The 11,047-nt window shown below is 43.7% G+C and overlaps 1 protein-coding gene and 1 long non-coding RNA gene across 2 annotated transcripts; one reads left to right on the top strand and one right to left on the bottom strand.

The window, feature by feature from the left end:
* Positions 1-9: 9 nt before the first annotated feature.
* LOC121791864 lies at positions 10-1,354 on the bottom strand. The gene is made up of 4 exons (XR_006048757.1): positions 1,237-1,354; positions 877-934; positions 417-769; positions 10-295 (listed from the first exon to the last, which is right to left on the bottom strand). It is a non-coding gene; the product is annotated as an uncharacterized LOC121791864 (long non-coding RNA).
* A 6,608-nt stretch (positions 1,355-7,962) lies between these two features.
* LOC121791865 (ethylene-responsive transcription factor 3-like) lies at positions 7,963-9,235 on the top strand. Its single transcript, XM_042189682.1, has one exon. It carries the CDS (start codon positions 8,212-8,214, stop codon positions 8,896-8,898), a length of 687 nt encoding a protein of 228 aa, XP_042045616.1. The 5' UTR covers positions 7,963-8,211; the 3' UTR covers positions 8,899-9,235.
* The last annotated feature ends 1,812 nt before the right edge of the window (positions 9,236-11,047 follow it).

Genomic DNA, 11,047 nt, shown 5'->3' with positions numbered 1-11,047 from the left:
AGGTTGTAGACGCTGCCTTTTCTTCTTTGCCAGAACTGTAGTCGTTAATGTCATGCTGTTCAGCAACTGGAGTTGTGACATCGATGGGAACATCATCGAAAAATGGATAGTAGTCGTTCTCATTGCACTCACTGATCGTGGCTGGTTCTGTGGCTGGTCGTCGACGCAATTCTTCAGCAGCCTTGTCAACCTGTTCAGACCCACCTCCACTTGCCCGATCCACTCCAAAAATGGTCTTCCATGTCTCCCATATTGGCTAGGATTTATTCCGCATGCCCTTGGCATGCTTGTCCGCCTGTATTCACATAGGAAGTACTTTAAAAGTCCATTTCAACACACATAAAATCAGTTAAGTATGTCAAAATTTCACACAAAAGTCCATTTCACACCAAATTGAATTGTCAAAATTTTCACACCTGGACAATTTGCTTCCATTACTCATCATCGCAATCGATCCTATGATCACCATCGGGGTTGAATCCAATGCCAGTCCTTGATAGGATTTTCCTGAGACTGCTGTAGCTCTTCTTCCAAGCAGAAATCTTGGAGGTTATATGTGGGGTACCTTGGATGTCTGATTTTGGAAATTCTTGGCGGATAGTGTCCTCAATTTTTTGGAGGTAACCCGCGCGAAACCCATTGTCGGATTTCCAGCCACGTGCAACGAGGTCAAGTAAACAGGTAGCCAATATCTCCTCTTCGCGGGCTATCCACATTCTACGTGAACGATCTCCTTTACGAAATTTCTGTCAAGGAGCACCATTTGTCCCTAGGCAACAACAGCAGAGTGGAAGTGAACAAAACTCAGGCATTGAACATGAATATGAAGACTTAAAAATGGCTTCTTTGATGTGTGTTTCAACAAATGTAACAAACCTTGACTACTTGTCCCAATTCCACAGACGAGGGATTGGCGTTTTGGGTCAGACATAACCTATGCAGGCATGAAATAAATAGAAAACATTCAGCAAAAGACATAGGAGCAGTAGGAAGCATGATTTGGGGATTAGGGCACCAGTAATTTAGATGACCCAATTTGATTACACACAGCAAGGGTAACCTCAATAATAACTTCTCCCTCCCACAATCCCCACCCACCATACAATCATTAACCAAGATTTAATGCGCATGAACATTATACAACAACACACACAACTATAATGTAGATGTAAGAGGTACGAAGAAACCCTCAAAGACAATTATAAAATGTGAAAGTCGAGAGATATTGGAACGTACCGATGACCGATTGAAGAACCGATTCGAAAAAGCGAGGTGGAAATGTGAATTCCTCTCTGCTGTAGCGGCTCCTATTTGTAGTTGCTACTGACTGGAAAAACCCAGTTTTTTGGTTTCGCGCGTACCATTTAATTTTGCATGTTGAAATAAGGGTATTTAGGTCAGAACACCCCATCTTTGATTAAAGAAATAATTTACACATTTCCAAAACTGAAGACAATTCAAGAACACCGAAGGCTGGTTTACATAATCATTTAGGTGGGTCCTACCATTACAAATGAGACCAGGATTAATTTCTTAGCTTTTCATATGAAGACAAGCGAACGCCTCCTTAAATTGTTGCATTTTCTACTTCGGTTAGTCGCTGGTCGGGTAGAGTGTGTTATAGTTACATAGCCCTAAGTATGCATTTTTAATAATTCATTTGTGTAATTTCTTAACATAAACACATTAGTATATACTAGTACTCCTATTAGCACTTTAAGAAAGCCTACGACAAGCCCATTAACGCTGCTCCTAGAAACTTTATCGGTTTGGTTGGGTTGTCAAGATTGATTTTATATTAGTAAATGATTTATAGTAGGAGTATTAACTAAAAATTGAATTCTTAGTTTTTTGTCTATTTTATTCTCTTCTGATTTAATTTACTAATTTTTTAGTTCTTCTGCTAAATGAAACTCTTTACTTAAGCTAAGACTTAAGGGAGAGTATTTAATAAAAATGGAAGAGAAAAAGATATGGAAAATATGAAACAAAGGTGAGAACAATTAAAGATTTATAACTTATAAGGGTATCCACTATGGGACCGCCGCGCCTATAGCCCCGGCGGGGGCGATCCCGGGGCGGATTATAGTGTAGGCGACGTCCGCCCCGGGGTGGACGGCCATTCTGCGAAACCGGGGCGAGGACGCGCCGGTCGGCCTTTCGCCGCGCCTATAGGCGCACCGGCTCCCCTCGAATTTTTATTTTTTTAAAAAAAATTAACTCTATAAATATCACTCCTCCACCACTCATTTTTTCACCATTTTCACACACTCTCCCTTCATTCACTATCTACACTTTCACTCTCTAAAAATGCACGGTGGAGACGACGAATCACCCGACTCGCAGGAATCGGGCTATGGCGGCAATCCTTCACAGCCGTCGGGCGGCTATCCTTCACAGCCGTCGGGATATGGCGGCTATCCTTCTCAGCCGTCTGGATATGGCGGCTATCCTTCTCAGCCCTCGGGATAGGAGGGTCTCCGTCCCAGCCGTGGATTTGGAGTCAATCTCCCCCGCCTTGGGCATCGTGTCCAAACCTTCCTCCATCTAAGTCGTGGAGGTCTTCTCCAACGCCCCAACCTTTTCAGCGGAATCTAAGTCGCTCCGCGTTTGGAGATTACAGACCCAACCTCGACGCGCTTAACCAGCCGCGTCCGGAGTCCCCTTTCCTATCCAGCCAATCTCCTTACACCGAAGCAGATCAAGACGCTCTGGAGACCATGACGGGTCTGCTCAGTTCCGGCATCCCGGATACTCCTGCAGCACGGGTGAAAACGCCCGTTTTGACCCGAAGCAGTGGCAGGGGCGGCGGCCGCGGTGGCGGTGGCTCGGGCAGCTGGGCAAGCTCTACACCTAAGCGGAGTCCATTGCCGTGGCAATTAACTTGTTTTCTAATTATTTACATTGCGATGATTTTAATTATACCTGATTGAAACAAAAAAACATTTTAAAATGAAAATTGATTATAAAATTTGGGAGCTATTGGAAGTGTCCACCATAGTGGCGGAAACAAATTTTTGGAGCTGTGGACAATAATTTTAGGGATGTGGACAAAAACTGGGGTGGGACTATTGGGATGTCCGCCTTATCGTGGACACTCTAAGTGGTACTAGAGCACTGTGAATAAAAAATTTACGACAAGGAGAGTCAACTAGTTAAAAAATAACTTACAAATAAAGGGTTTGAAAAATGAGTATAACATTTTCCTGAATTTATATTTTTAAATAAATTTTGTAATATTGCAATCAAAACGTCACTTGTTTTTAAATTGTAACATCCTCAATTTTTCAGCAAAATTGGAATATTGTAAATGCAAGAAAAAAAATGACATTGGTAAACTATTGATGAATAGGAGCTGTACTAGATGTATTTTTTGAAACAAAAAAAGCACAAACTGAATATTTAATATTGTTGTGGTGTAAACGAAATAATGAAATAAAATAGTTGTAGGTTGGGGGTTGGAATGTAACTATGCTCTACGCGTGAAGAGTTCTTAAAGCATCCACAATGGCGCCTAGCGCACCGCCTAGTTGAGCCTTGACGCTAGGCAGTGCACTCGGCAAACCATTGCAACCGCCTAGCGGTTTTCCGAAAAAAAAATCGCCTAGCGCTAGGTGATATACGGGCGCTCGGCGATGCACTGGGCGATCCGCTCGGCGCCATTGCAGGGTCCGGATCACCAAGCGCATCGGCCAACGGATTTTTTTTAAATTAATTTTCGAAACACTATATATACGCGATTTGCACGTCATTTTCATTCGCACCACTTGTTTTAACGAGTTTTCTCTCTATCTTAATTTCTGTACAAGAGCAACAACGCGAAATGGAGAACAACAATGAAGGTACTCTAGTGACGAGCGAGTCTCAAACTCCCCCGATACCCGTGGGAGGTGGATGGGGTCTGATGCCAGGGTACTACAACATGTACCCGTGGCAGGGGATGATGCCCGGGATGGCAGCCGGGGAGAATATGCCCGGGATGGCAGCCGGGGGGAATATGCCCGGGATGGCAGCTGGGGGGGAGTATGCCGGCGTGGCAGGGGGTACCGGGGACGCAACCCGGTATGCAGATGATGCCGGGGTGGGTGCCCGGGATGTAGATGATGCCGGAGGGGGTGCCCGGGATGCAGATGATGCCCGAGGGGGGGGGGACGGCGATGCAGCCCCCGACAGGAGGGGTACCGGCGACGCAGGGGACGCCGGGGGACGAAAACGTCTATCGCCCCAATTTTGATTTTTCGACTGCTTCTTCGCACACATCGACCCCAACGGAGGCGCAGTTCGCGCAATTTGAGACTTTTTCCTTAAAGGAGTTGGGGCTTGATATTCTCGGAGTTCCGGATACTCCCGTTCAAACGGGGGGAGCAGTGCGGGGTCGTCGCGCCCCAAAGAAAAAGGGCAAGGGGAAGAGGGTCGGCGAGTCGTCGCAGTCGGGTGAGTACGACTGCTCGGTACGGAGGAGGTGGACGGATGCGGAGAACGTCGCGCTGTCCAAGGCATGGGTGAGTGTTTGCGATGATCCCCTCACTTCGAACAATCTGAGGATCGTCAACTTGTGGGCTAAAATAGCAGCAGCCTACGAGACATTTTGCCCGGAGGGGAGGCCACGCACCGGGGAGGATTGTCGGAAGGCGTGGGACCGAATCAGGACTGCGGTCTCCCGATTTTCGGGCTTGTACACCAACGCCCTCCGCAAGCAGAGCAGTGGCCAAACGGAGGATGACTGCAGGAGGATAGCGGAGAAAGCCTTCCCCCAGCCCGGGTTGTATAAGGATTTCACCTACTGGAACTACTTTGTGGTGCTGAATGAATCCGAGAAGTTTCGATCAAGTGTCGACGCTGGCTGCCCGAAGAAGCAACGACTGAACTACAACGATGATTACAGCGGCAGCAGCGGTGGTTCCCACGACCTCCCCGAGACGGCCCACGTGATCCCCACCCCTCGTTCGTTCGCTCACCGACCTCGCCTGGCTAGGCAAAAGCGGGCGCAACGGGAGGCGAGGAGGGTCGCCGGGGGTTCCCAGGAGGTCCAGTCGGCATCCCCCCTTGGCCAGTCCACAGAGGATCTCAAATTCTTCACGCGTCAACAAACGCGCGCTCAGATGGTCAAGACGTTAGCCGAATGGCGGACGGCGACGGACACCGAGGAGAAGAGTTTTCTTCACGCATTGCTCGTGAGCATGCGTGACGATTTGGGTGGAGGCGGCGGCGACGGTGGCCACAGAGGTGGCGACGGCGACGACGGAGACGAAGAGTGGATTTTTTAAATTAATGTACTTTTTTAAATTAATGTACTTTTTTTGATTTTATTGTACTTTTTAAATTAATGTATTTTTTTAATTTTTAATAGTATTATTAGATTTTCCTGTATCTGTGTCGTAAATTTAATTCCGTATGTTGTGTGATTGTTAATTATTTGTTTTATATAATTTTGAGTGATGTGGCTAGGCTATGGTTGGGCTATTTGCTTGTCTTTATGATGTGGCAGGAGGATTTTTAGGGCTGATGATGTGGCAGGAGGAGTTTGTGGCTAGACTATGGCTGGGGTATTCGATCATCTCCAATGGCGGCGAGCGGGCCGGCTAGCCGATTTCCGGCGCTCGCCGAACCATTCAAGCCGGCGAGCGCCATTTCGGCAAAAAAATCGGCGAGCTCTGGCCGATTCGCGAGCGCTCGCCGGTCTGCTCGCCGCCATTGCAGGCTCAGGACCGGCGAGCAATCGACGAGCGAATTTAATGGTTTTTTTTAAATTTTTGAAACACTATATATACGCGATTTGCACGTCAGGAGTCGGCACGCAAGGACGTGGAGCGCGCATTTGGTGTGCTCCAGTCTCGATGGGCGGCAATTAGGGGTCCAACGCGTTTGTGGCATATCGACTGCATTGCTGATATAATGTACGTCTGTATTATTATGCACAACATGATTGTCGAAGATGAAGGTGTACGACTGACTAGTTGGGCCAACGACGATAATGAAGCCGGTCCAAGCCACGGCATAGCCGCTCCCAACGTACGAAATGGGGTCCCACACGATGAAGTCGGCCTCCTCCAAGCACATGCCGACATGCGCCAAACGGATGCTCATATTCGACTCCAAATGGATTTAATTGAAGAGTTGTGGGCGCGGATGATTGCACGACGTTAGTTTTTTTTAATTATGTAATTTTTTAAATGTATTTTTTTTAAAATTTAAATAAAATAATTATATTTTCCCGTATCTGTGTCGTAAATTTAATTGTGTATTTTGTGTGATTGTCAATTATTTGTTTTATATAATTAGGGGTGATGTAGTTAGGCTATTGCTGGTCCTGATGATGTGACAGAAGGATTTTTAGTACTGATGATATGGCAGGAGGATTTTTAGTACTGATAATGTGGCCGGAGGAATTTGTGGTTGGGCTATTGCCGGACGAAAGCCAATGGAGATTCTCCTATCGTGCGATGCTCTTAGTTAATCAATTAGTATTCAAACAAAAACCTAACAACTGCCTTCACACGTAGACCACCTAAGACAACTGGATAAGGATCATTTGCCAAACCTTCGTATTTTTCATTTTTAATATTTTTTATTCTATAGTAGTAATAATAATTTTTATTATAGTGCTAAAATTTTATCAAATTCTAATGGATATGGTAAATTTGAAAGCAAAATAGTAAATTATGAATTTTTAATATTCTCTATTAGACCATCCACAACGCGTCTCGCGCCGGGCTCGCGTCTCGTCTCGGAGAGACGAGACCCCCGCGAGACGCATTGCAGCGCCCATCTCGTCTCTATCTCGCGCCGTCTCGTCGCGTAGCTCGTCTCGGCGAGACACGAGACGAGATGGCTCGTCACGCGCCAGGGACACGTGGCACGTCCCATGCGTGCGTGACGCCCACTCGCTGGCCCGCGAGTGGGCGTCGTCACTGATGACGCAATAATACGTTTTTTTAAAAAAATCGATTTTTAATTAAATTTTTTTTTCAAACGGTAATATTACCGTTAAATTTTTATTTTCATTTTTAAATTTTTTAATTTTTTTACTCTATAAATAATTCTATTTCATACTCATTTCAAACACAAACACACATCTATTCCTCTCAAATCCTCTCTATCACTCCAATTTCCATCTTCAATCAACTCAAACAAAGTGTGTTTGTTTAAATTGAATTGGGTTTTAGAATTTTGGCGGAGAAGATTTTTGGCGGAGAAGATTAAATTATGTCATTTTTATTTTTTAGAATTTTAATTATGTCTTCGTTTTTTAATGTTAAGTTGTAATTTGTTTTTAATTTTAATAAATGTGTTTGTTTAAATTGAATTGGGTTTTAAAAAAAATTTATAAATTAAATTGAATGAATAGTAATAAGAGACGGTATAGAGACGGTTAAGAGACGGAGCGTTGCATGTTCCGTCTCTTAGTTAAGAGATGGAGGAAAAAAGGACAGTGGGGCCCTCAAATAGTGCTCAAATAGTAGTTAAGAGACGGTTTAAGAGACGGTATAGAGACAACGTTGTGGATGACCTTATAGTATCATTTTGTGATAACATGGCCGACGTTGAACAGCTATCATGGTGGAAAATTTAGCGGCCGTAAGATTATTTTCATTTGCAATGACGATTCCAGCTCCACTATAAATTACTCCAGCATGAAGCAAAACACTTCCAAATATCCTCTCCCCTTTGATTTTAGGTATTTCTTCATTCCATTTAATGCCATGAGATTTTCTTATATGGTAAATAAAATTGTATTTTGATCCTAAAAACGAATGAGGAAAAGGAAAATAGAGAGAATTGCAAAATGAATCAATTGAAGGGGTGGTTGGTTTGTGTTTGTGGGGGCGTGCGATGTGAAAAGGAAGAGAAATCGATAAAGCAATTCCACCACCCCCTACCAGCCTACCTCAAATACCATAGAAAAATCACTTTTAGACAAGGAAAAATAAAATTAAAAATAGAATAACCGAAAAAAACAAAACCTTGTGCTCGCCTCCCAACCCCTCTCTTTTCAACACACCACACACAGTAGAGAGAGAAAAAAGGAAAAATTATTTATCACAATCAAATCTCATTTCCTCTCTCTATGGCGTTGTTTCCTCTGTAAATATGTGTTCTTCTCATTTTTCTCTCTCAAAGAGTAATTTCTAATCGCTTGAGAAAACTTTGTATTTTTAGTTTTTATTCTTTTTCCCCAAAATTTTCGGTGCTCATCTTTTAATTTGAGCCATGCGGCGAGGCAGAGCGGCGGCGAGGCAGGCGGCGGCGGTGGTTCCCGGCGTGGAAACCAACGGATCGGGAGGATCTAAGGAGATCAGATTTCGAGGCGTCAGAAAGAGGCCGTGGGGGAGGTACGCCGCCGAGATCAGAGACCCTTGGAAGAAGACGCGTGTCTGGCTCGGCACCTTTGACTCGGCTGAGGATGCCGCTCGCGCCTACGACGCCGCTGCGCTCTCTCTCCGCGGCCCCAAGGCCAAGACCAACTTCCCCTTGCCGCCAAACGGCGCCGTTTATCCAGATTTCAACCCTCAAAACCCTAATCAGCCGCGTATTAATACTACCCCCAACGATCCGTTCATGGGTTGCCGGTATTACCCCCAGGACCAGCACATAATCGCGCAGCAGCGGCCGACGTCCAGCGGCATGAGCAGCACTGTGGAATCCTTCAGCGGGCCGCGGCAGCTGCCGACGCAGCCGATTGTGCAGCAGCAGAGAAGGCATCCGAGGTCGCCGCCGGTGGCGCCTGATGATTGTCACAGCGATTGTGATTCGTCCTCATCCGTGGTTGATGACGCCGACTGTGACATCGCCTCCTCCTCTTGTAAAATGCCCATGCCTTTTGATCTTAACATGCCGCCGCCGGGAGACTCCGTCGCCGACGTTGACGACTTAGCCTGCACCGCTCTCCGGCTCTGAGCGGTTTCCCTCCGCTGATAAATGATGTACTTGTCATTTGGAAGAGATTCACTCATTCACCCATTTGGTTAAATTACTAAAAAAAAATTCTCTTCTCTTTTTCGTTTTTTTCTTTTTTTGTTTTGCTTTTATTTTGCGGAAAAAACCCCAAAAAATCCCAAAAAACAAAACAAGGAGAGAGAAGAAGAATGCTCATAGACGTGGGTGAAGACTGACGGTGTCTTACAAACTCCGAGCCTCGTATTTTACGAGTGTATGTTGTTTGCAGAGAATTTACTTTTTTTGTATTTATAATCCCTAATGTTATCCATAATAGAAGATACTATTATGATTGGTATATGAGTGTGTTCTATTTCTTTCATGCTCTCTACTATATTTGTATGCATATACCATATCTGTTGTTTCACTCCTTATTTTGCACGCAGACGTGTTTTTTAAAGCCTTAGATTATATTAGTTCACTACTTGTTTCATCTGGTCCGCGTTAAATATGGGAATTTTATGTCTTTTAGCATTTTGAGAATTGTTTTTTGAATCTACTTTTCGTATTATGTAAATTGAAGTCGTTTGATGTTGATTTGGGATCATTGGCATGGAACTAAGGAATATTATGCGTTGTTAGAAACGGCAAGGGTGTATCTCAGTAGGTTGTGTAGCCTTGGCGAGCTTCTTGTTTTTGCTTGAGAAATATGGTTATGATCGAATAAGTAGATCATCTTCCTGTCTAGTGTTTTTGTTCTAACTATGGGAACTTAGGATTGTCAATGAATTAAGACTTGCTTAAATTTACTGATAAATATAGACCATGATTTCTGAAGATGGTGCAGGATCTCATTGTGCTGGCTGCTAACTCTTAGGAAACTTGTTGCAGTTCCATTCTTTCTCTCTCTGTTTGTCCCCAGATCAATATATAAATTCGTCCCTTGTGTTAAATCTATTTTCATTTCATTTTTATTACCAGTACATCCCTCTGCTATTCACATATACCTGAGTCGAATGTTGGTCTGTTGCTGTCTTGAGTTGGTTGTTATCTCCCATGTGTTGTGAGTGTAGGGTGATGTTATTCTTTAATTGTTTGCACTAGTTGATAGTATATCTGATGAACTATATGGAGTGTTTGTTTCATTCCTATTTGATAGTGCTAAGTTATAACAATTGAAATTCTTACTGAGGAGCACCTTGAGGGTATCTATATGCTTGTTTTCTTTGGCATGCTTATTGGCTTTTAATTTCATTTCCAATACCTCACTTGTGATAGAATAGAAGATGCAGCTTGAAAAGAAACCTATATTAGATGTTGGTTGCTGCCTGGATTGGGTTGCAAAGGAGCTAAACTACAGTAGTTAGATGAGTTTGAGATGAGAATTAAGTTGATTATAGTATTTGATAATCCTACTTTATGAACTGGAAAATTTGAGGGTAATAATTTTGATCTAAGTTGACATCCGTCATTACTTTATACCTACTGTCATCTATATGCATCTAAGTGGCTTTTCTCTCATTTGCTAGTACACTCTTTTTTTAAAGCTTGGGCAGTTGCATAATTGATTAATGTCCGACTTGTTCAAATCTTTTTCTGACTTTTCAGCAGATTAAAGAAATTTTGACTATTATGATTGGTCAATTTTGGAATTGTATTAGAGCAATGAAAGGGTTCCCACTTCCCACCCCGCATAAATGAAAACGGAAAGCTGCAATTGCAATTTGCCAGCATAGTTTGAAGCAATCAAGTTTTGACTGTTATTGGGTTTGGGCAAATTTGAATGAGGTTGCAATAAGACAGTGTAGTTGGAAAATAGTTCCAATCATGCTTTTGATAATAAAAAACATTAGAGACTAGTCTTGTACGCTTGACCTCTAAAATTTCATTCCTAGTGATGATACATTGAGAGAGAAGCAGATTGCTTTATGAAAGGAGCAGGGTGGTGTTTAGGATAGGGCATGCAATGGCTGGTCCTGACTCCGACAATCTTCTGGTGGGGGGTTTGCCCGTCTTGATACCACTAGCGAAGCAGGCGGGGGGGCCTATATGTGCCCAGTGTCTGAATTCATCACCACTGATTGTTATCTTACAAGTGAAGAACAAGAATAAATTTACTAATGGAGTGCCGTTTAAGATGGGAATGTATATCCGCAATAGGATGTAATTT

This window comes from Salvia splendens, unplaced genomic scaffold, assembly GCF_004379255.2.
Source record: "Salvia splendens isolate huo1 unplaced genomic scaffold, SspV2 ctg944, whole genome shotgun sequence".
NCBI classification, from domain to species: domain Eukaryota; kingdom Viridiplantae; phylum Streptophyta; class Magnoliopsida; order Lamiales; family Lamiaceae; genus Salvia; species Salvia splendens.
Note: the sequence above shows the minus strand (reverse complement) of the source record. Positions and strands in the feature narration are given on the sequence as shown.

Bases quoted from the DNA above. Each gene is read 5' to 3' on its own strand.
- LOC121791865 (XM_042189682.1), top strand. From the start codon at position 8,212: ATGCGGCGAGGCAGAGCGGCGGCGAGGCAGGCGGCGGCGGTGGTTCCC.